Raw genomic sequence first — 25,309 nt, 5'->3', positions numbered from 1 at the left:
GGTCAGGTTTATGGTTTTGAAGTGACACACTCTACAAGCACCTTTACTTGATTTTACTTGTGTTTGCATGGCTTCTCAGGCAATTGAGAATACTGCCAACCAGAAAGGCACAGAGGATTTTCTAAAACCTACTAGCACCTCTATTGTATCGTTGGTCTAGAATACCTGTTGAAAAACGAAGGAGAGATCCTACGGCTGTGCTTTGGCCAAGTAGTGGCATATAGAACGTGCAACATAGAATCATTTGTCTATGTTAACATGTGAGAGGGTTTCCCTGGAAGCTCAGCTGGTAAAGAATCTACCTGCAAGGCAGGAGACCCCAGTTCAATCCCTGGGAGAAGGGGATGGCTTACCCACTCTAGTATTCTTGGACTTCCCTGGTGGCTCAGACAGTAAAGCTTCTGCCAGCAATGCGGGAGACCTGGGTTCAACACCTGGGTCAGGAAGATGCCCTGGAGAAGGGAATGGCAACCCATGTTTTAAAAAGTGCTTTGAATGAGCACTTTTGTCCCCTCTGTAATTCAGGGGTTGAGAGGGGCAACAGGCAGTGTGGGAGGCTCAAGCATGGCATAAACTCCTATTCTGATCCCTTTCAAGCACCCAGTGGTGGAAGAGAGAGAAGAAACTCTCCGATGAGAAAGGAAATAGGTTGTCTACGGCCATACCACCCTGAACACGCCCGATCTCAACTGATCTCGGAAGCTAAGCAGGGTTGGGCCTGGTTAGTACTTGGATGGGAGAAAGGAAGTAGGTGAGTGAGCCTTCCCAAAGCTGCCTGTTTCTGGGAACTGGCTCTCTCCTCAGGGAGAGGATAAAGGAAGCAGTAAATGAGGCATAATGACCCACAAATATTATCGGAAAAACAATGAGGCAGTTAGGGTTAACATGTAATATATTTTCATAAAAACAACAGGATGGAAGCCTTGACTGAGCACTGGAAACTATGCAGAGTGTCAATGAATCTTTGGTTTATGATCAGAGGAAATTGTGACTTTCTCTCTGCAGTCAACATGCTGAATATCAATTTCAATTGCATGGCATTATTGATGTGAAAAGCAAACCTACATGAATCTGTCTTAACATTGGTTTTGTTTTTGATGTGGACTATTCTTATAGTCTTTACTGAATTTGTTTCAATATTGCTTCTGTTTCATATTTTGGTTTTTCTTGGCTGTGAAGCACATGGGATCTTTAGGACATGGACTGAACCTGCATCCCTGGCACTGGAAGGTGACGTCTTAACCACAGGACTGCCACGTAAGTCCCATACAGGAATCTGTGTTAAACTTAAGTTACAGCCTCAAAGTCACTGGGAGGGCTTGGAGCTTTACTTGTTCTTATTAAATACTGTATACAAGCTCATACTAAAGAGTTCTCTTTTTTAAGAATAAAGTGTAGCAATGGTGTGATTAACGGGAGGTTCCCATTCAAGTTCTGATTCATTCTAACTGACTGTATGGTCAATGTATAAACAAACATGTAAGGTGCCATTTTCCAAAGAAGCAGAAAACGTAGATTCTTCCTCCAGTCCTGAAAACTAAAGCCTTAATCTCCTTTTCTTTGGTGGACTAAGTTTCCACGCTCTCTTAAGATGAACGCTGAACAACAACGCAGCCGGCTGTGCGATTACCAAGAATCCATCTTCCTCAAGGTTCAAACAAAACGCCAATTTTCTCTCTTTTGCACCAACATCTCACTTGATATTCACATCTCAAGTTCTTTATCACGATGCAGAATTTAGAAACAAATAGTAAAAACCACGATTTGGAAAAGTAGACAGAAAGCTGAAAAGATACAGTGACATCTCAGTCAGTAAAAGGCCTTGTACTTTAAGTTCTGAGTGGAATTTTAAAGCTGTAAAAAAAAAAAACCCTTATAAATCCATTAAAATCCTATCATTCCTATACATCCATTCCATGGAGAAATACTAGGACTTGCGCTTACCGGTTGCCTTCTGGCGGACAACGTTTCTGGCTTTCTCGACCCCTGGCGCCCCGGACGTGGTGGCGCTCCTGAATCTCATGGGCTCGGCCACGGCCACATCGGGGTGGCTCCGCCAGCTCAGAGAAAAGGACCTCCCCACGGTGCTTCCTTTCTGAGAATCTGGAACACAGCCTATGAGACGAGAAACACAATCCAGGGGCTGGTTTCTTCATGATTCCTCCCCTAGCCCGTGCCGCTCAGCAAACCCCCTACATAGAGTGATGTATAATCAGCAGGTTCTCCTGCAGCAGACTGGGTACCACTTCCTACACTGCAATTTAGGAGGTGAGTCATTCATCAGGCAACTGAAAATTCCTGTTGCCAAAGTATTTTTCAAGCCCCTTCAGTGGTCTCAAGAAAATTCTCCTATCTTCACAGCACTCATTCCGGTGTACAAAAACATGAATACATCTTTCTCAATGTAAGAACAATGTCAAATGAACTATACCACTGCTCCCTGTGTGTGTTAGTCGCTCAGGCGTGTCTGACTCTTTTCGATCCCGTGGACTATAGCCCACCAGGCTTCTCTGTCCATGGAATTTTTCAGGCAAGAATACTGGAGTGGGTTGCCATTTCCTTCTCCAACTACTGCTCCTGGGACACTCCAAAAAATGTTTCTATAAACCAGAAAATGAGAGATCACTGATTTTAGAACAGTACTCTGTCCTGCAGACGCAAACCTCTCCACAAATCCCCAAGAGAAATGCACGCCCATAAACTCTAATTATAGTCAAGTGAGCAAAGTCAGTGAAATGCTACAAACAATACAAAAATCCTTTTTAAGTGAATCTCCGAAACAGTAAAATGTTGAAGATCTGGGATTCATCTTTTCTTTTCTCCTCTCATACTGCTCTAGACAAATATATCAAGTGAGTGGTCAGGGATAAAAACGGATACAGAAGAAAAGAGAAAGAGACACTTAGAGGGTTCTGGGCGCATGGCTGGCGGATGCCACCTGGGGCTCATTTGCACACCGAGATTCTTCTGAGAGCGTACTTTGTTTCCTCAAGTCTACTGCTTATACAGCAAGGATTTCTACAGTAAATACTTATATCCATTTTTGGAATAAAGCAACATGAATAAATCAGAAATATTTGTCATGGTCATTAAATAACCAAATTTGTTCTGTATCTGTCCATCAATAGCATTTTTTTAAAGTTGTTTACCTTCCCAAGACAAGCTTATCTCTGACAAGCCTAGGAATCTGTGTTCACACGGTGCAAGGGAAGAGAATATTCTGGGGGTTCAAAGGGAGGGAGGATTATAAGAATTTGAGGAGTTGGGGAATGTGCTGAGTTTTGAGAAGATCCTTACTTTGTCTCAGCCACTCCCTCTATCCTGAAAGGCATCCCCATCAGGCAGACTCTGCTGGGCTGAGACCCACAGCCTTAGGAAACCAAGTTCTTGGATGGAAGCATCCTGACCCTCCTGGACTCTGGGTTTACACAGAGACCCTCAGAGGTACTACAGAGGTCACTACAGAGGCCCAGGGCTTAGGCTCTGGGCTCCCTGCCCTGACTTCATCCCATATCTCCACTCTTGTATTTTTTTTTTAAGGAAGGGGCTCTGTATAGCTTCAACGAGGGAGGAACAAAAAGGGATCTTCTGCCTAAAGTATGTAAAGACGTCATTGCAGTAGACAGTATAAACCTAAACTGGGATTGGACAGTTTCACTGGAATGCCCCTGACCTCAACTAGCTAGTTTTGGTTTCTCACTGACTTGCTCTTACTAATTGATGCCCTGGGGAGCTACTCACAGACGGCAGTGGCGACATTCTAGGAACCAGTCATGTTAATTACACGTCTCTGCGGCTAACAAATCATTATAATTGGTTCGCACTTCCTGTATCCCACATCCTCTGTCATCCTCTCCCCCACTGATTCTGAGCTTCAACACATTACATACTTTGGCAGCAAACACTGGCCAAGCAGAGATCTGAAATGCACTTGAGAATGGGCTTGCCCTCCCGCTGCTCCTGGACCCCTAAGCCATTAGGTGAATAGCTTGAGCAAGCCTGCAGGGGTGAGGAAGCGTGTTCAGCCCCTTCACCTCCACTACTGCAGTTGACAGCTGGCCAGCCCGACAGCAGAGCTGTGAGAAGGTCACAGCCTGGCTGATGGCAGGTGCAGCTGTGAGGCCAGCAGATCCATCCCAGGGAGGCCAACCCCGACTGCCAATCCATAAAATCATAATTTAAATAAACAGCGCTATTTGAAACCATTATATTTTGGGGTTCTTTGTCACATGACAAAGCTAACTGATACAACCTATGCTAAGACCACTGTGGAGGTTGCAGTTGACCATGACAGGTAACGTGCCCTTTAGGAGTCTTTGGAGGAAAAACTCCTCTCAGATCCTAGGACCTGGAAAAGCCAGGCAGGTAGGCTATTCACACTTTCTGCCCTCAGTGATGCTCTGATGCTACCCTGTTGATGATCAGAGTCAAATCTGCCCGCTCCCTGCCTCCCCGTGCAGCCCCGAGGCTCTTCACCTGCATCCTTGCATTTTATCCACCTGCTGCAGCTCCAACACTGTTAATTCTATCCCAGCATCCTTATATATTTTATCTACTGCATTACATGTATTTCTATGAGCAGACTCAAAATGGTTACATAATAAGCTGGAGGACAGGGAATTAACCCAAGGACTGTGTCACAGCCTTAAAAAACATAACAAGGATGGACTTCCAAAGTGTCATCTCAACAGACACCATCACTGATGTTCCCAGCTGGATCTGACTCCAGGTCTCACTATAGTTCTCACCCTGAAACAGAACAAAGCTAAACAACTCCATGGGAAGCACTCAGAATCCTCCACCTTCCCCAGGAAGGTAGCAGAAAGATGACCAATATTGGGGTGTCTTGAGCGGGACTTGTCTGACTTTGATTTCCAGCTTTACCACTTCTTAGCTGTGTGACCCCCCCAAACGAGCCGATCACTATGGACTCTGTTCTTGAGTGTCTGATCTGTGACGTGGGGAGAGTGGCATGGATTTCACAGCCTCCTGTGAGGGTGACAGCAGACAAGGTGTCCCCGCCTCCACTGCTATCACTACAGCTCTCAGTCCTCCTCCTCCCTCCTCCTTCCCCCACAGCCCCTGCATCCATCCATCATCCTTAGGAAGGGAACACAGAGCTAGGATATGTGACTGAATGCCACTGTTAAAAAGACACCATTGGTTCAGCTGATGCAATTCCATGCAATGACTGCCTGGAGTTTAATATACGCTCCTATTCAGCCTCGGACTTCCCAGGTGGTGCTAGTGGTAAAGAACCCGCCTGGCAATGCAGGAGATGTGGGTTCAATCCCTTGGTCAGGAAAATCCCCTGGAGGAGGGTATTGCAACCCACATCAGTATTCTTGCCTGGAGAATCCCTTGGACAGAGGGGCCTGGCGGGCTACAGTCCATAGGGTCGGAAAGAGTAGGACACGACTGGAGCGACTTAGCATGCATGCATACACTCAGCTCAGACACCCGGGGTCACCAGAGGGGCCAGAGACGGAATACCTTTGCCTCGCTGTTTCTTTTCCTTCTGTTCACTTAACTTGTCCAGAGGTAGATTGGTCATCTCAACTCCGTACACAGTCCTGGCCAGCACAGCCGTCAAGGAGTCCATGATGCTGGCCCATTCGTGGATAAGCTCCTCCCAGTCCGTGAGGGAGGAGAGCACCCCGAGAAAGTCGTCCCAGAGCTCCCGGGAGACGTACACGCAGAGGTTTGCTCGGATCCAGGCCACTATGAGCGTCTGAAAACGATGGATGGATGAAAGAATTCAATTGTCACTTGGAAGAAGTGTGCTTTTGACAAAATACTTAAAATTACTATTAGTATGGTGAAAGTGAAAGAGGAGAGTGAAAAAGTTGGCTTAAAGCTCAACATTCAGAAAATGAAGATCATGGCATCTGGTCCCATCACTTCATGGCAAATAGATGGAGAAACAGTGGAAACAGTGGCTGACTTTATTTTTTTGGGTTCCAAAATCACTGCAGATGGTGACTGCAGCCATGAAATTAAAAGACACTTACTCCTTGGAAGGAAAGTTATGACCAACCTAGACAGCACACTAAAAAGCAGACATTACTTTGCCAACAAAGGTCCATCTAGTCAAGGCTATGGTTTTTCCAGTGGTCATGTATGGATGTGAGAGTTGGACTGTGAAGAAAGCCGAGCACCAAAGAATTGATGCTTTTGAACTGTGGTGTTGGAGAAGACTCTTGAGAGTCCCTTGGAGTGCAAGGAGAAAATCAGTCCATTCTAAAGGAGATCAGTCCTGGGTATTCATTGGAAGGACTGATGCTAAAGCTGAAACTCCAATACTTTGGCCACCTCGTGCGAAGAGTTGACTCATTGAAAAAGACTCTGATGCTGGAAGGGATTGGGGGCAGAAGGACAAGGGGACGACAGAAGATGAGATGGCTGGATGGCATCACCGACTCGATGGACATGAGTTTGAGTAAACTCCAGGAGTTGGTGATGGATAGGGAGGCCTGGCATGCTGCGATTCATGGGGTCACAAAGAGTCAGACACGACTGAGCGACTCAACTGAACTGAAGTCGAATTTTAAAGTAAAAAGTGTTTTGGGGTATTGAGTTTAATTTCTGAAAATGCATCTGATCAATGGCAATCAAGACTTAAGCTACTGTGAAATCAGTTATCATTTTGAACAAAGATACTGATTCGAAACGATGCTAGTATCTGAGGCTGGTCCTGGCGGGACCTGGGGAGCCTGTTCTGTCTTCTGAGACATTCTTGCCCCCATCTCTGCAGGGACCTCTCCCACAGGTAAACCTCCACCTGCCCCAGCTCCTGCCTGACTTGCAGCAGATGACTCATGCAGACCCTCTGCCCACCAGGCCCCAGTCTTCTCAGCTCCTCCCCTGGATGCTGGATGGGCACCGAGGGGGCCCTGCTCTACCAAGCATGCCCCCCACCCTGCTCCCAGCCTCCTCCTCAACCTCTGCACTTCTGTTAACCCCACATTACCTTGACCCCCTGCCCATCCAACTTCCCCAGCTCCTACCCATTAGCATGGAAACATGATCCAATCCTTATCCCAAAAACAAAAACAAACCAAAAAAACCTCACAAAGTTCCCTTGAATCCTGTGAACCCTGATGCCCCCTCAAGCTACAGCTCTTTCTTCCCCTTTTGAAGCAAATTTATTAAAAAAACTGTCTGCACTCATCTATCTTCCACACTCATCCATGTTCCACACTCACCCCACCCTCTGCCAGCCCACCTTCCACCTGGGTCTTGGTCCCCATTCTCGTGGCTCCAGGGCCATCTGCTCACTGTTTAGCCCAGACATCTCTGCTGGCTTCCAGACCTTTCCATCTGCTCCCTGGTGGCCCACGTGCACGTCCTGTGGGCACCATCCTTCACCTCCACCATCAGGGAGATGGCCTTCTTTCTCTCTGACACATCCCCTCTTCCCAGGTGATCTCACTCAGTCCTGAGGCTTTAAACACAATTGCTAAGCACACCAACAGCCCTCACACCTGCATTCCTATCTTAACATCTCCCATCCTATCCACACACCTGTGTTCTGTCCATCCTGCACCTCTTCAAATCTACCTGGCCTGAGACCAAGACCATTAGCACTTGTTGTCTTCCTAACTTCTAGTAACCTTAAGGAAATCAAAAGAGGAATCAGATCGCAGAGAGGTGGGAAGGCCTAAAGGCCCAGCACTAACCATAAAGACTGATTACAACCCTCAAGAGAACATTCAAGAAGGAAATTTTCTAGTTAAATTTCTAGAAACTTTTTAAAGGCAGTCCAATTTTACTCTTGAAATTCTCAATGATTAAAACTGATTTGCTGAAAAAATCTGATTCATTTCTTACATTTGCAGTGTTTTAATTAAAAAAAAAAAAAAGACTTACCCTAAACAGTAACCCTGCCAAGCTCTGGGCAAACAAGTCCTTGATTTGTTTATCCTTTGGCTTCTGCATGACAGCTTCTGTTATCCTGAGTAGTATTTGCAACATCTGTTCCCTGGGGCACCCGAAAAAAAAACTCATGTTATTAATCACACCTCCAAAGCACTTACACATATAGGTACAAGAAATTCTTGTAAGAATTCAGCAAAATGGATAATCACATGTTATTCAAAAGTATAAAAAACGCTGAGCACTAAAGAATTGATGCTTTTGAATTATGGTGTTGGAGAAAACTCTTGAGAGTCCCTTGGACTGCAAGGAGATCCGACCAGTCCATCCTAAATGATATCAGTCCTGAATATTCATTGGAAGGACTGATGCTGAAGCTGAAACTCCAATACTTCGGCCACTTGATGCAAAGAACCAACTCATTGGAAAAGACCCTGATTCTGGGAAAGGTTAAAGGCAGGAGGCGACAGAGAATGAGATGATTGGATGGCATCACCAACACGATGGACATGAGTCTGAATAGGCTCCAGGAGTTGGTGATGGACAGGGAAGCCTGGCGTGCTGCAGTCCATGGGGTCGCAAAGAATTGGACATGACTGAGAGACTGAACTCAACTGAAGTGAATTCAAAAGTATCTAAATGCCAATTACAGAATGAATACCATACTTATAAAAATAAACTACTTTATGTTACCATGGTTCAACAAGTACATCTCCTATGCCCAAATCAACAGACAGGACCACAAAGGTCTCACCCCAGCCTGACTCCCTCCCCTTGTAAAAACAGGGGTGAGGCTGTTTCTCCAGCTGTATCAGCCCCTTGAAGGCACTCAGCGGAGAGCTGTGCTTAGGTGAACTTAAGCAGCACTCTTACATTTTCACATCCATGATTTTACCTAACCTGAGAAGTCTGACTACTGTGACGGAAAATAATGTGGACTTTCTGGGGACGTCTGCAGCTGGCAGTGTCAGGTGGCCAAGCCCCACAGCACTCCCACAGGTAGGAAGGAGGGTTGGGAAAGGTCACCACTAGGTGCTCAGGCCATGGAGCTTTCTGCCTGGAAGACCCCAACTCTGTGCGCAGCGCTGCCCCCCTCTACTGCTGAAGACTGTGGTCATCACACCTCCATCACAGCGCTCTATGGAGAAGGGGGTTTTATGTGAAAGGTCTTTAAAGAGTATAAAACACTAGGGACAGGAAATAACACCTCCCATTGTGATTGCTGTTGTTCAGTCACTAAGTTGTGTTTTCCTGATCCCATGGACTGCAGCCTGCCAGGCTTCCCAAGATAGAACTCTGCATAGGCAGCAGTCTTTGGGGAAGAAAGCCCATGTATTTCCTTTCCATATCATGGAGTCATTTATCCTGAGCCCTTTGTTGTTGTTCAGTCACTCATTTGTGTCTTCACGACCCCGTGGACTGCAGCACACCAGGCTTCCCGGTCCTTCACCAACTCCCAGAGTTTGCTCAAACTCATGTCCATCGAGTCCGTGATGCCATCCAACCATCTCATCCTTTGCCGTCCCCTTCTCCTCCTGCCTTCAATCTTTCCCAGCATCAGGGTCTTTTCCAACGAGTCAATTCTTCGCATCAGGTGGCCAAAGTATTGGAGCTTCAGCTTCAGCATCAGTCCTTCCAATGAATATTCAGGGTTGATTTTCTTTAGGATTGACTGGTTGGATCTCCTTGCAGTCCAAGGGACTCTCAAGAGTCTTCTCCAGCACCACAGTTCAAAAGCATCAATTCTTTGGCACTCAGCTTTCTTTATGGCTCAACTCTGTGATATGGTGACAAATTCTCTCGCACAGCCAGAGGGCGTTTTTCTCTTACAGCTGAGTTACATCCTTCATGTGTTTCCCCAGATGCCATGGAAACAGAGAACAGGTTATCTTCTGCATAAGGGAGAGAAATCACCAGGTCCCTTTAACTACTTGTTCAAGGTCTTGTGCATGAATCACTTGTTCATCCTTGGAACTTTGTGCTCATCAGCAATAAAACCAAGAATCGGTCCAGGTCGGATAATGAGATCTCAAATCTCGGTTCCTTTAGACCGCTCTCACGTTCCTGCATGTCGAAACAGTGTTTTCTATGAACACCGTGCTGGATCCCATTCTGCTACTCTAGGGTCTCCTGCCCTCCTGTGGGTGACCCTGTCTGACTCCCATCCCAGTCTCTGTAGGCACACCGACTGAGCCTGCCCACCAGGCCCTAATCCAGGGATCTTGCAAGCCCGGGAGAAGAGCTCTGGGGTCAGGCAGGCCTATGCACACATGCCTGGAACAGCTGGCAACTTTGAGGAGGACGAGGGAAGAAACGCTGCAGGGCTGGGGACAGCCGGTGGCCCACCCTGTCCAGGGTCCCCAAGGCCTTGTCACAGCCGGAGGGCTGCACCTAGGGTCAGCTCTGCCTGTGCGCCTTCTGTGATGCTCAAGAGAAAGAAAAAGAGCCCCATCCACACCACCCAGCAAACTGAGAACAAGAAACATAGTAACTTCCCAATAAAACCCCAGCCCCAGTCACTGCTATCAAAAACACAGTCCTGACAGAGGCTTAGGGGGACACAGACAAGGGGACAGGTTTAACCTCTGAACCTGAGAAAACTTGGGAACCACAACATTCCCACACAGAGTCTCCTGGAAGAGAATAGGGGTGCAAAAAGACCTCTGGTTTGGCAAATTCTTTGCTCACAGCTCTGACTTCCGCTTGCTCCTCTGTGTTTTGTGAAACGCTGGCAGAGGTGGGCTGGGGAGGCAGCTCTTCCTGTCTCTTCGTCCTCATCTCTTCGCATACCTGGGCAGCCCCATACAAGCTGTCCCCTCTTTCGGGGTCACTTCTCAGCACCTCCCAGGCTACAGCCTGGTCTGGGCCACAGAGGCTGGGCTCCACGCGCTGTCTCTCCTTCCCATGGCACACACATACATCGGGTTGCGTCACATTCTCGAATACAGGCGGAGGTGGGAGGAGCCTCCCTACAGCCCAAGGGCCCTGGGCACTGGATGCCCCCTCCCACCCACCCACTGCCCAGCATCCACCTCACCACACTGGCTGCCGTCTCGTCCTACCCGGGATCCACCAGGCCTGCGACCTGCAGTTCCTCCCCGTGGGGATGTTCTTCCTTCCCAGCCCCTCAGAGAGGCTCCCTGGCCTCCATGCTACCCACCCCAGCTCCACTGCTGGACCCGCCTGACCTGGCCCCTGGGTTCCTCACATCTCTCAGGCCCATGAGGACCGAGGCCCCTCAAAGGGCAGGGACCCGGTTCGTCGAGTTCACCCTCCATCCTCAGAGGAGAAAGCACCCAAGTTATTTACCGGATGAAAGAAGGGAGGGAGGGAATTCAGGGCTTGTCTGGTGCTTCAACACACAGGAGGGTCTGCTGCTGGGGGAATCAATCACATTCCAGGCTATGCTCTGAGGACTTTTTTCTTGGTGAGTATTTTAATCTATACCAATATTTTGATTTTTTAAATACTTTTACCTGGAAATCTCTGAATTATTAAAGAAACAGAGAGTTGTTTCATTTTCTAGAATTTTCACTCTCAAAAAGATGGTCAAAAATACCAAAATATTACTGATACACTGGTACACAGAACTCATAAGAGTTTTCAAAGGAAAGAAAGGCATCAGAAACACTTGATACAGTTGGTGGAAGGGGCAGGCATTTCAGCCAAAAGCTGTCAGCGTCGCTCATACATTTATCACTGACACAGCTGTGAACTCTTGTTAAAATCGCCTTGCTCACCCCTGTAATGTTTTAATAATGGCTTCTCGGTTTAAAAGCCTGGGAAAGATGACCCCAGAAGGTACAACTTTGAATGATCCTTTTTTGATACTGGGGGTTCCTGAATTTGTGAATGTTCTGCCCAGTCTGCTTCCTCCGGGCCCACCCGCTCCTCACCAGAGAAAGAGAAAGGCCGGACTTGATACCCCAGAGGTCCTGCCGGCTCAGTCCTGCCGCATCCCTGTGGTTTCCCCAGACAGACCCTCCCATGGCTCCCTGAGCACCGGCTCCACCATCCAGACCATAGGCTGGAAATGGGGACCCCGAGCACTTCCGGGGGGCAGGTGCCCCCTGGGGGTCTGACTGTAGGGAGGATGCTGACAGCGGCCAGGCAGGTGGGGGGGTGGGGGCACTGCTTGGGTGGGAGGGACTTGCAAGGACTGGACTGGAGAAGCATAAGTATTACTACAAGGCTATCCTCCTCACACAGGAGGGAGGAGGAAGGGGTGATGGGCTCCGAGGCTATTGTCTGAACTGAGAACCCTGGGAGCACCCCATGAGCTGGAGGGATGCACAGACGCCCATCACAGGAAACTCTCAGGCACTGCTTACCTCTGGGGTATCATCAACACAAAGACACCAAACAAAAAACCAGCAAGCAGGAAGAAAACACTTCACATGAGTGTATTTCACGACGCCACTGCATTTCAGTGCACTCTGACAATGTTTCACTTAAAACAATCATTTTCCCAAAATGAATTTAAAACTTCAACTTTACAGCAATAAAATCAGCTTAAAAGTGTTTTGGAGCAATTAGCCAACCCTCCTGGGATTATGGATTATGATATCATCAACCACTAGTTACCGCTTTTGGACAAAACTTGCTTGATGACAGGTTAAAATGCAAGAATCTGCTATTACATCATAGGGTTGCTTACTCTTAATTTGAGATTAAAAAAAAAAAACAATAATGAAAACAAATGAACTACCAAAGTACTGGATACTTACCTTCATAATTCACTGAAATGTTACAAAAGACTGATTATCATCTCATGGTTCACTTTGTAAACCTATTTAATAAGTGGAGGCTTTCACATTTTTAATCATTACATTGAAAACAGAAACATCTGTTTTACGATATTAATTAATTGAAAATACACTCACCAGGTCGTTTTATTCATTGTCAGCTCCATTATCATGCGCCTAAAGATAATCAGAACAGCTTTGCAGGCATCAACTTGCTCCTTCAAGAGCATGGGAACCTCCACACATGGCTCCAGCAAAAAGACATTTGCAGCATTTGTCAGAAATACCTTAAAACCAACAAACGTTACATGAGAAAATACAAGTAAACAGATTTTGGTGTGTGTGTGCTCAGTAGCGTCTGACTCTTGCAACTCCATGGACTGTAACCCGCCAGGCTCCTCTGTCCATGGAATTTCCCAGGCAAGAACACTGGCGTGGGTTGCCATTTCTTTCTCTAGGGGATCTTACTGACCCAGGGATCAAACTCACATCTCTTGTATCTAGTGCATTGGCAGGTGGATGGATTCTTTACCACTGTGCCACCCGGAAAGCCTCAGTTCACCCCTTAGAACACATAGTTCACCCCTTAGAATCGATTTAATACTGACATCTGAAAGACCTTTTCTAGAAAAATAACTGCTATCACTTAGGGCCTTCCCAGGTGGCTCAGCAGTAGAGAATCCACCTGCCAATGCAGGAGACGCAGGTTTGATCCTTGGGTGGGCAATTTCCCCTGGAGAAGAGAATGGCTACCCACTCCAGTATTCGTGCCTGGGAAATCCCATGGACAGAGGAGCCTGGCGGGCTACAGTCCATGGGTCACAAAGAGTTGTACACAACTAAGCACACACACACATTAATATTGCAACTTTGGAAACATTTGAGTTAGAAAGGCTTCTGGAGATTTCTTTTTGACATCCCCTAAGACAGGTCCCATCACTTCATGGGAAATAGATGGGGAAACAGGGGAAACAGTGTCAGACTTTATTTTTTTGGGCTCCAAAATCACTGCAGATGGTGACTGCAGCCATGAAATTAAAAGACACTTACTCCTTGGAAGGAAAGTTATGACCAACCTAGATAGCATATTCAAAAGCAGAGACATTACTTTGCAAACACAGGTCCATCTAGTCAAGGCTATGGTTTTTCCAGTGGTCATGTATGGATGTGAGAGTTGGACTGTGAATGAAGCTGAGCGCCAAAGAATTGATGCTTTTGAACTGTGGTGTTGGAGAACTCTTGAGAGTCCCTTGGACTGCAAGGAGATCCAACTAGTCCATTCTAAAGGAGATCTGTCCTGGGTGTTCTTTGGAAGGAATGATGCTAAAGCTGAAACTCCAGTACTTTGGCCACCTCATGCGAAGAGTTGACTCATTGGAAAAGACCCTGATGCTGGGAGGGATTGGGGCAGGAGGAGAAGGCGACGACAGAGGATGAGATGGCTGGATGGCATCACCGACTCGATGGATGTGAGTTTGAGTGAGATCCTGGAGTTGTTGATGGACCGGGAGGCCTAGCATGCTGCAGTTCATGGGGTTGCAAAGAGTCAGACATGACTGAGCGACTGAACTGAACTGAACTGAAGACAGGAACATCATCTGTGGTAAGTATTCCTGGTGGGGTAGGGGTGGGTAGGGGGGCGGGTGGGCAGGGAAGGCAGGGGCACAGTGGTCAGACAGTGGCTGGAAAAAATGACCTGATTCTCGCTGAGTCTCCACCTTTGCTGACTTGAAGGCCTTGCTGACAGGAGGCAGCCAGTGCCACCCATGGGGCAGCCAGCAAGTGGGCAAAAGCACATGGCCAACACTGCCCATCTTCCAGGAACATGGATTTCCAATATGAGAAACACATAATGCTGCAGAATACAAAACTCAAGGGAATCTTAGGATAAAAACTGAGACATCAAAAAAATATAGGTAGTCTACCAAGCACCCTGTGCTCTGCCTCATACCTTTAGGAAACAAGTTTCCTGTCCTGTACCAACAGTGATGTGAAGAGCTGACTCATTTGAAAAGACCCTGATGCTGGGAAAGATTGAAGGCAGGAGGAGAAGGGAATGACAGAGGATGAGATGGTTGGATGGCATCACCAATCAATGGACATGAGTTTGAGCAAGCTCCAGGAGTTGGTGATGGACAGGGAGGCCTGGTGTGCTGTGGTCTGTGGGGTTGCAAAGAGTCAGACACAACTGAGCAACTGAACTGAACCATCAGTAGAGAACTGGGAGAAGCAGGGGTTCAGGCTGCCCTGTAGGGAGCCACTGCTCTGCTGCAACAGAGCAACGTGCTATCATTTACGTGGATGACGCTCTGACCCCTCGAGTCAGGACATTCTGAGCTGTCAACTCGGTGACGAGGATGGATCCTTTCTACCTTCTAGAGCTACAGTCCCTCTTGGTTCTTTCTGTTCAACAGCACAAACACCAAGGATCTGGGGACAAGCAGAGCTGGCTCACTTTGGATGAAATCCATTTAATATGACATCTCAAAACAGATGCACAACCTAACCAGAGGAAATGAACACACTCAAAAGTCAAGAGGGCAAACCAAAATGTTGGCAGCCTCTGTGACTATTTTATGTGAGATTAAAAATGTATCATGTCTCAATCTTCTAGGAAGAATCACAAAATAAGCACTATAACAGCTGGTAACAGATGATAGCAGCAATTGTGAAGAATTTACTAGCCTTCAAGTTAAGAAAGCAAAGAACCTTTAGACTAACAAACTATAGCAGTTTGAATGACAATGCTTTTTTTTTTAAAGTGTACCATAGATGGTATATTGCAATACAGATCCTTTTTAATTCATGTACTTGGCTTCTTGATTGAATTTAAACCTTTGCAAATGCCAAAGTGAGGAGTCTTCATATAGTATACTTCTTTCATTTTATTTTTTAAAAAAACATCAAAAGTGCAAGCTAGGGACTTCCATGGCAGTCCACTAGTTAAGACTTCACTTTCTAATGCAGGGGGTGTGGGTTCAATCCCTGGTTGGGGAGCTAAGATCCCACATGCCTTGAGATTAAAAAAAAAACAAAATATTTTTAAAAAGAGGCAATATTATAACAAATTCAATAAAGACTTTTTAAAAAATGGTCCACATTAAAAAAGTCTTTTAAAAAAATGCCAGCTCCTTGAGTATTTATTACCATGTTAGTATCAGTTAGGAAAAAAAATAAATCAACAAAACTAATACATCCAAATTGTACTTGTCAAAGCAACTATAAAACAGTCTCATCTTATCAAACCTCCATTTGGCTGCTTTTTGCTAATTAACCAAGTCAAGGACCAAGGTACTTGATGAAATGAGAACAAAAACAGCTGTTTAAATCCAAACTGAAAAAAATTTTAAAGCTGTAGAGCTATATAATCAAGTCGAAATATTTTTCCTGGTTCATATAAATAGATGTAACTTCTTCTAGAAAACAAATAACTCACCTGAACTCAGGGTAAAAATAGGCACTTGCAACCCTATGGGCTGACTGCAGGATGGCTAACCATGGCAACTGGGCAGTGAGCTGGAAGGAAGGGGCAGGACAGGGACTCCCGAGAGCTTCCTCTAATGGGTGCACAGATGACACTGATGAGCTGAGCCAACGTTCTCTGAAGCTATTCAAGTAAAATCATCTTGATTTTTTAAAAGCTAATTTCAGATTATTTGCCAAATTTCAATGAAAAAGGAGAAAATTCATTAGTTACAGTATGTGCTGTATGCTGTGCTTAGTCACTCAGTCGTGTCCAGCTCTTTGCAACCCCACGGACTGTCGGCTGCCAGGCTCTTCTGTCCACAGGATTCTCCAGGCAGGAACACTGGAGTGGGTTGCCATGCCCTCCTGCAGGGGATCTCCCTAACCCAGGGATCGAACCCAGGTCTCCTGCATTGCAGACGGATTCTTTACCATCTGAGCCACCAGGGAAGCCCAAGCATACTGGTGTAGGTAGCTTATCCCTTCTGTGGGGGATCTTCCAGACCCAGGAACTGAACCAGGTCTACTGCACTGCAGGCAGATTCTTCACCAGCTGAGCTACCAGGGAAGGCCCATCATTACAGTATATGAAACTGCTAATTAACTTGAAAACCAAAAGGATCCCATGATAAGGAATCATCTCAAGAGACAGATGACAAACACAGCATCACTGAAAACTGGGTACCATGCACGCCACACCCATGAGTGCCTTCCCCAGACCCTAAGCTTGGCCTCTGCGTGGGAGGCTTAACTGGACAGCTGAATGTAGATATGGGGAGGAGGGTGGAGGGCCAGGGAACAGGGGAAAGAGAGTGACCCTGTGTTTTCACTTATACTTCTGACGACCTTCAAACTGGATGGGACCCGAGAGGTAATGCCCCAATCCCTATTTTTGAGATAAAGTCTCCAAGTCTGGGGAGACTAAGTGATAGGCAAAGTTGCTCTTTCCAATTTTCCCAAGTGGTATTGGTGCTAGTGCATATATTTATTCAGATAAATGTCAAAATCCCTGCATTAATCAGCATTCTTCATAAACACAGGCAATTTTTAAAATGCATATAACTTATTACATAATCACCAAGCTTCTCTTACAAATTAGAATCCAGGTAACTCTGTGCTCAGTTGTGTCCAACTCCTTGCAACCCCATGGATGGTAGCCCGCCAGGCTCCTCTGTCCATGGGATTCTCCAGGCAAGAATACTGGAGTGGGTTGCCATTCCCTTCTCTAAGGTAACTCTCTACATTTTTATCTCAGTCATTTTTTTAATCTGTCATTGAGTTTAAATCTCAGTCATTTTGCAATCACTGTATAACAACCCCTTTCAGAAAACTGTAACCAGTTCAGATGTCTCCTTTGACTAAAAAAAAAAAAAAAAAAACTTTACAAATTGAAGGTGGGTAATCAGGAAGTAAATTAAGGATGAGAATTTAAGGGCTGTTTACTCATGCATAGCAAAGATCACCAAGCTTTATAATGACATTACCCCATTAAACAAAACGTTCAAACTGAAATCCGCTGGGGGCCCTCCCATCCGCGGCCTGCGTGTACCTGCAGCATTGCCTGGGCCCCAGCCTTCACGTTCTTATTCTCCTCTTCCATCACACACCCTCTGCTCATGGCACTAGTGAAGGAGTAAGACCGTCCCCAACTGGAAGACCGCTTGTGACCGGAACCTTCAGAAGAGGTCTTTGGAAGACAACAGTCAGTCAGCAGAGTGGGAGAAGGACAGGTCACGTATTTAATTCCTTACGCTCGTGAGAATTCATGAGATTACAGGTTTTACATCCACGCCTCTTTTCCACTGTGTTCACCATTGTACATCCATCACCTAAAATAGTACTGAGTGCTCAGTACGTGCTAAAGAAATAGATACTGCTTGTCCAGTGACTGAATGAACATGACTGTTGATTTGCTTTCACCTCATGACTAGTTTTTAAAATGATTTCACCAATATTGAAAAAAATCAAATTGTGGAATTAATACAGATATTGAAAAGTGATATACCTTTGGTTATAAGTATTTTTTTAATGTTTGGTGTTAATTGCCATGACAACATTCACTTTTAGAAATAAACCTCAGACTAGATGTCAAAATGGCGTGCCAGAAATCTATGTACAACCTAAGTTTCATCTGTGCGTCAAGCAGAGGCCCACCCTGTCGTTTTGGACTTATCCCATCTGTATCTTTATCTAACGTGGAATGAAAGGTCCACCTTGCCAGCACCCCTGTCCAAGGACACCACCTAGCCCCGCAACAAGGCTCCCGGTAGAGGCTGCACATTGGGTTCGTCCTTTCAAATGTGTCATGTTAGACTGCTGCTGGTATGGACTGCCGCACAAGGAAAGTCTGCCAAAACGTTCTAAATTTAGTTTAACAAATGCCTGCATGCATGCTCAGTCACTTCAGTCGTGTCTGATTCTTTGTAACCCCATGGACTGTAACCCTCCAGGCTCCTCTGTCCATGGGATTCACCAGGCAAGAATACTGGAGTGGGTTGCCATGTCCTCCTCCAGGGGATCTCCCCAACGCAGGGATCGAACCCGTGTCTCTTACGCTTCCTCCATTGGCCAGTAGGTTCTTTACCACTAGCACCACTTGGGAAGCCCAGTTTAGTGAATACTATTTATTTAAGCATGTCAGTAGTAAGGCAGTGACACTTTTAGTCTTCGATAGAGACATGCAAAGTATACTGGCTTTTTCAAAGACTCTTCTGCGATACGTGGCCGAGCCTGAGGTTAGGTGGTGCAGAGGACCCTGGAGACAGCACAGAAGCAGCCTCCCTGAGCGCATCAGAGTTGACAACAAAGAAACAGTCTGCCTGTGTCACACTGACTATGGCCCCTGACTGAGCAGGAAGATTTTGCTAAAATAAGATGCTGCCAACTCAGACAACAAGTGATGAAAGATTACCTGCTTGTTATCAGTCTCTGAAAATTCTAATTTTTCAGCATCTTCCTGGGCAGCTTCTTTTATGTCTGGTTCCTCCATGAACACAGGTTTGTCCTGCAGGATCCACTTTCTATACACTTGAACTACTTTTCTGGTTACGGCTATGTCGCACGAAGGCAACAAGAATGCCTAAAATGATAAGAGAAACTCCCTTTAGCACAAGTTTGGGTCAAAAATGAGTCAAACAGACATTTCCATGGGCTATCACCAATCTCAGACTTTCTTCTGAAACAGATTGCACAGGGCCACATGTTTTTGTGCACACCAAACTGGGGAGGAAAATACACAACTGTACAACTGGGCCAGAAAACAAAGTGCAATGTTAAAGTAACTTCTATATTCTGAACAATTATTGCATAAAATAACCAAAATGCATACCAATGAATCAGCAACAGATGACGCAATAATACACATAATAGTATAGCCAGTTGTCATGTCTCTTCCCGAGTTCACATTCAATGACATCATCTTGGTGACTTGAATCCATCATAGTGGGAGCAGTGACACCACAGAAGTTGGCAAATTTAACTTTAACCAGGGCTTTTTTTTTCTTTGTGCGTTTTTTTTTTTTTTTTTGCTTTCTCTTTGCTTTTTCTTTTTCCCTTTTCCTTCCTCCCTCCTTCCTCTCTCCCTCCCTTCCTTTTTTGAGCGTCAGTTGTCCAACTGGCTGGTTGTAGCACTGTACACACTTCTGCAAACTTTTTCTTTTTGGCTGCATGGCCCAACTTGTGGGATCTTATTTCCCCAACCAAGGATCGAACCCATGCCCCCTACAGCGGAAGAGTGGAGTCCTGACCACTGGATGGCCAGGGAATTCCCTCTGTGAACTTAACAACATTAAAGAATCCCCTTACACATTTGCATATAAGAATCCTGATTTAATGTGATCAGAATCCAAATGTAGACAACTATGTAACTAAAATTCAATATCAAGTTATACAACATTACCTTTCTGCCAGAAAGCAAGTATTAATATAAATTCTTTCTGGAGGAAAACAAAATTATAGATCATAGTACCACCAAAATTATTCACATGGCCTAGTTAATACGATATGCAGCATATTAATTAAAAAGTCAGAAGCATGCAAAAAGAAGTCAACATTAGCAAAACCACAATAAAAATAAATAATAATTTAAACATATAGGAGAGCTAAAGCATCAGAAAAAGATCCGCGTAAAATTGAAAAATAAAATAAGCAAAATTAAAAATCCAGTGAAAATGGCTGACAATATGCTGGATGTAGCTAAAGAGAAAACTGGAAGAAAAATCAGATGAAAATATCCAGAATGAAGCACACTGAGACAAGAAACACACTGGTTCCACTGTAAGACATGTAAGACAGAAAATGCAAGGAAAAGGTTCTTTTCCATGCCCAGAGATACAGAAGGAAAGAATTAGTAAAAAGTGGCAGAAACAATATTTGAAGAAAGAATTACTAAGAATTTTGCCAAAACTGATAAAACGTATCAATTCACAGATTAAAGAATCACAAAGAAACACAAGCAGGATACTTTCAAAGTATATTACACTAAGACTCCTGAGAACCAAAGAAAACCTGAAAATCTTAAAAGGAGCCAGAGGGGAAAAGACATTTCCGCCAAAAGAATAACCACATGACTTGACATAACTTCTCAAAGAAACAATGAAAGCCAAGAAACAATGGAACAAAATATTTAATGTGCAGAAAGAAAACAGCTGCTAAAGTAGAATTTGACATCCATAAAAATGTACTTCAGAAATAAAAGCAAAATAAAGACATTTTCAGGTAAGAGTCACCCAGCCCACAGTGGTCCTCATGGGTGTCTGTTCCACATCATGTGTCTGGACATCTGACCTCCCCCTTGCACTGTTCTCTGTTTAACACACACACACACACACACACACACACATACATATTAACTCCATACTGAGAATGTGCACTTCTTGAATGAATGTACATTTTTAAACTTTAATAGTTTAAAATAGTTTAGGCTTAGTCTCTAAATAATTTAAAATTGAAAAAGGAATTATTACGAAAGAAGTCACATTTTGTCTTGTGTAAAAAAAATTTGCAGCTTAGTGAGGACTCCTTCTCCGTCCTCTACAAAGGAAGAGATTGCTGTTGTCGTGCACACCTCCCATGTACTCCAGGGCCTTTGGGGAGTTCTCTCCCCTCACCATTTCAACTTTTTTGGAATTCTCACCCTTGCATGCATCTTCCTTCTCCTTTCCCTACCAGTTTCATGACAATAATTACCAGCTTTTCTGAGTGGATTCCTGGCCCTGTCCCTCACCCCCACCCGTGGTCTCTTTTATGCCATTTGGCAGTCTTTTTGGCAGAACAGTCACTGTCCTTGTAAAGTTTTTTAAATCAATAAAGCCAGTGGCCTTCAAAAAAAAAAAAAAAAAAAAAAAAAAAAAAAAAAAATCATCACTGACCAAGAGAGGGCAACAGAATGCAAAGTGAAAACCCAGGCCCCTTTTCCCAAATGTCTCTATTTCAGTATTTTAACAATGCATAATAACCATACTTGAAATTTCACATAGAAGTTTCCAAATTAAATTTAAGAACAATTATAAAATGTAATAAGTTTCATGACACAAAGATGTCTCATTACTTTAGTCATAAGTAATCTGCTGCTTCTGCTGCTGCTAAGTCGCTTCAGTCGTGTCCGACTCTGTGCGACCACACAGACGGCAGCCCACCACACTCCGCCATCCCTGGGATTCTCAGGCAAGAACACTGGAGTGGGTTGCCATTTCCTTCTCCAGTGCATGAAAGTGAAAAGTGAAAGTGAAGTCGCTCAGTTGTGTCCGACTCCTAGCGACCCCATGGACTGCAGCCCATCAGGCTCCTCCGTCCATGGGATTTTGTAGTGGGGTGCCATTGCCTTCTCCGTAAGTAGTCTGCAGTTAACCTCAATGACTCAAGCTACTTCAAAAGTGAATTTAGATTGAATTTGGGATTTGTATTAAATTGAGAACTTAGAACACACTATTTCCAGGGGTGGAATGCCAATAATGGATGTGGATGAAACTATGTGTATGATAAATAAGTAAATACACAATACAGGTAAAACCACATCAGTTTAGCACTTATCTCTAGTGCAATATTTAAAAGCTTTGTCAATGATATCTGATATTAAGTATTTGCACCCAAGGGTTTCAAACATTGCTATAGATCACGATCAGCTGTGGAACTATGATACACTGCCTAAATCCCCTCTGCCACTTGATTTTTGTGAATAAGGTTTTACAGGAACACGGGCTTGTTCCTGTACGAGCTTGTTCCATGCTATCCTTGGCTGCTTTCTCCCTACAAAGCAGAGCTTCTGTGATCAACAAAGCCGAAGATGCTTACTATTTGGTCCTTTACTCTATTAAAATGTGCTGACCTCTGCTCTCAATCATATGCCTTCTGGGACTGACCACATCAATTCAGCTTGCCCCAAAGTTCTGTTATTTCAACATCTCGACCTCTGCTCCTTTCTTTCCTCTTAATCCCCTCCCTAGTCTCCTTTTTCCTCTTACGCAATGAACACTATCAGAGGTGCTGAAAGAGGCCTTTGCAGGCAAAGTCCAACTGTCTGCAGTAGCTTGCAGCCTGAGTGCCTTCAGCCACCCAACAACTCTTGTACGCTCACATGCTGCCGGGGGTTCAGAAGCAATTTTCCTCCTGCCTCCCTCTGGGCTTAAAATTTGCTATGGAAACACAGGGTATTTGAGGGGATGATTTTGTTCAAATATAGAATTGTTCCACCCCGTGTAGGAATTTTCCAAAATCAAATCATGAAAACAACATTGTCGTTGTTCAGTTGTGTCCACCTCTTTGTGACCCTGTGGAGTGCACCACACCAAGCCTCCCTGTCCTTCACTATCTCTCAGAGTTTGCTCAAACTCATGTCCATTGAGTCGATGATGCCATCCAACCATCTCATCCTCTGTCATCCCTTTCTCCTCCCGCCTTCAATCTTTCCCAGCATCAGGGTCTTTTCCAGTGAGTCAGCTCTTCACATCAGGTGGGCAAAGTATTGGAGATTCAGCATCAGTCCTTCCAATGAATATTCAGGGTTGATTTTCTTTAGGATTGACTGGTTGGATCTCCTTGCAGTCCAAGGGACTCTCAAGAGTCTTCTCCAGCACCACAATTCGAAAGCATTTAATCTTCGTCACTCAGCCTTCTTTATGATCCAACTCTCACATCCGTACGTGACTACTGGAGAAATCATAGCTTCGACTATACAGACCTTTGTTGGCAAAGTGATGTCTCTGCTTCTAATAATATGCGATCTAGGTTTGTCATAGCTTTTCTTCCAAGGAACAAGTGTCTTTTAATTTCATGACTGCAGTCACCAACTGCAGTGATTTTGGAGCCCAAAATCTGTCACTGTTTCCATTGTTTCCCCATCTATTTGCCATGAAGTGATGGGACTGGATTCCAGGATCTTAGTTTTTTGAATGTGGAGCTTTAAGCCAGCTTTTCCACTCTTATCTTTCACCTTCATCAAGAGGCTCTTTAGTTCCTTTTCACTTTCTGCCATTAGGGTGGTGTCATCTGCATATCTGAGGTTATTGATATTTCTCCTGGAAATCTTGAAAACAACATTAAAAATGACCAAAATGCTCAAATTCCAACCCTCCACGTGAGACCTTAAAAGTGGGATGAAAGAAATCATTATTGAGTTGTGCAACTCAGCCCAACTTGGCGATTGTATTCCTTGGAGTATTATGAGTAACAGAACAAAGGCAGAAACCTCTTCCGCTTTGCAACCTGCCCCTGCACACCGCCCCCCCACCTCCCACCCCGTCCCCCAAACACACAAACACACGCGCGCGCGCACACACACACACACACACACGCATGTGCACGCTCTCACCTGGCGGAACACCTCGTTCACGAAGTTGACATAGCCGCGGGTGGACAGCAGGATGCGCTGGACCATGTCGTAAACCGCACGGTGCTCCTCCTCAATGCCGCACAGGCTGCAGCCGCTGAGCCGGCGCTCGCACAGGTTGCTCCCATCCGCGAGGCCTCGGTCCTGCTCCGCCGCCCCGCCAGCATCTGGCTCCGTTGCTCGCTCCTGCACTGCAGTGCCTCCTCCGACGGTCTGCAAGAAAAGGCCCCACTCTTGAGCGATCCTCCAAGACACCGGGCCAGGCTGAAGACTCGCGTTCTTTTCGGGGAACTCCGGGTATGGTGCGCTCATTTCCCCCAGAATTAAAGATCTCCTCCGAACACAACATACGTGAAATTTTGCTTCATTTTAGTAAATTACACTATTATTCTTTTATCTCAAAAATATGTAACCCAAATACCACTAAAATTCTACCAACTGTGAATATTTTTTACAAGAAGTGACAAGAAACAAGTAGTGCAAAATTATTATTTCAGCAACTACCAAGGAGAGTTTAAAAACAGAGGATATTCAAATAGTAATCTCTAGAGAAAATGAGTAGATAATTATATTGATAGCAATTTTTCCCTTCATGCCTGGGCTATTAAGCTTGTGTGGTTTATCAAAGGCCCTGCCACACTGTGCAACAAGCAACTCTATAGAAATTATTTCATCTTTTTGATGGGTCAACCCATAGAAAATAAAAATTTGCATAGAAAAATAAAAATTTCCTCATTTTTACTGATATACATATATTTTTGATCTGTAAAGCATAGTGGCTGGATTAAGTCTCTTGTCTCTTATGGATCAATAACCTGTGACTTTTTGATCAATAACTTTCATTTCCCCCACAGGCTAAAAAAAAAAAAAAGATAATTACACACATCCTTACGTAGCAAATTAAAAACAGCCACAAATTTCTCTGACACACCCTCTGCAGAGATGGGAAGGCTGTGTCCCCTCGATCCCCACGGGCTGGAGAGCTGAGTCAGCCAGCAGAGGGGAAGGGTGGAGGGGACCCAGGAGGCTGAGGGCTCCCATGTAGCATCTCGGGGAACATTTGCTCTCGGAGCCCTGAGCGGCCAGGAAAGAAGTCCGACTGCCTTGCAAGAAGGGTTATATAGAAAGGGAGGCCCAGCGGAGCCCAACCTGCCCCCTGCACCCACCAGAGTAGCAGGCTCTGAAGTCATTCTGGAGCCTCCTGACCAACCAGCCACCAGCTGAAGACCACCACCCACTGACTTCAGCTAACGCCACATGAATCCCCAAAATTGTCCAACCAAATCTCACCCAAATTCCTGACCCAAAAAGGGAAATAAATAATATGGTGAAAGGGTTCTTTGAAGCCACAGGTTTTGAGGTCATTAGATAACAGATTCTATGACAATTAGAGAACAAA

At 45.1% G+C, this 25,309-nt stretch overlaps 1 protein-coding gene across 22 annotated transcripts in view; it reads right to left on the bottom strand.

Moving 5' to 3' along the window:
- The window catches only part of RALGAPA2 (Ral GTPase activating protein catalytic subunit alpha 2), a 279,853-nt gene that overhangs the window by 181,913 nt on the left and 72,631 nt on the right, over positions 1 to 25,309 (bottom strand). For 21 of the 22 annotated variants that reach the window (XM_025264159.3, XM_025264145.3, XM_025264151.3 and 18 more), the window contains exons 10-16: positions 23,893 to 24,123; positions 18,997 to 19,164; positions 17,635 to 17,772; positions 12,759 to 12,907; positions 7,870 to 7,981; positions 5,494 to 5,731; positions 1,945 to 2,115 (exon numbers count right to left, since the gene is read on the bottom strand). In XM_025264159.3, the coding sequence (XP_025119944.3) occupies positions 1,945 to 2,115; positions 5,494 to 5,731; positions 7,870 to 7,981; positions 12,759 to 12,907; positions 17,635 to 17,772; positions 18,997 to 19,164; positions 23,893 to 24,123 (1,207 nt within the window). The remainder of the gene's footprint in view (positions 1 to 1,944; positions 2,116 to 5,493; positions 5,732 to 7,869; positions 7,982 to 12,758; positions 12,908 to 17,634; positions 17,773 to 18,996; positions 19,165 to 23,892; positions 24,124 to 25,309) is intronic. The other variant, XM_025264160.3, reaches the window with a different exon arrangement.

Source organism: Bubalus bubalis, chromosome 14 (assembly GCF_019923935.1).
Source record: "Bubalus bubalis isolate 160015118507 breed Murrah chromosome 14, NDDB_SH_1, whole genome shotgun sequence".
NCBI lineage: Eukaryota > Metazoa > Chordata > Mammalia > Artiodactyla > Bovidae > Bubalus > Bubalus bubalis.
Note: the sequence above shows the minus strand (reverse complement) of the source record. Positions and strands in the feature narration are given on the sequence as shown.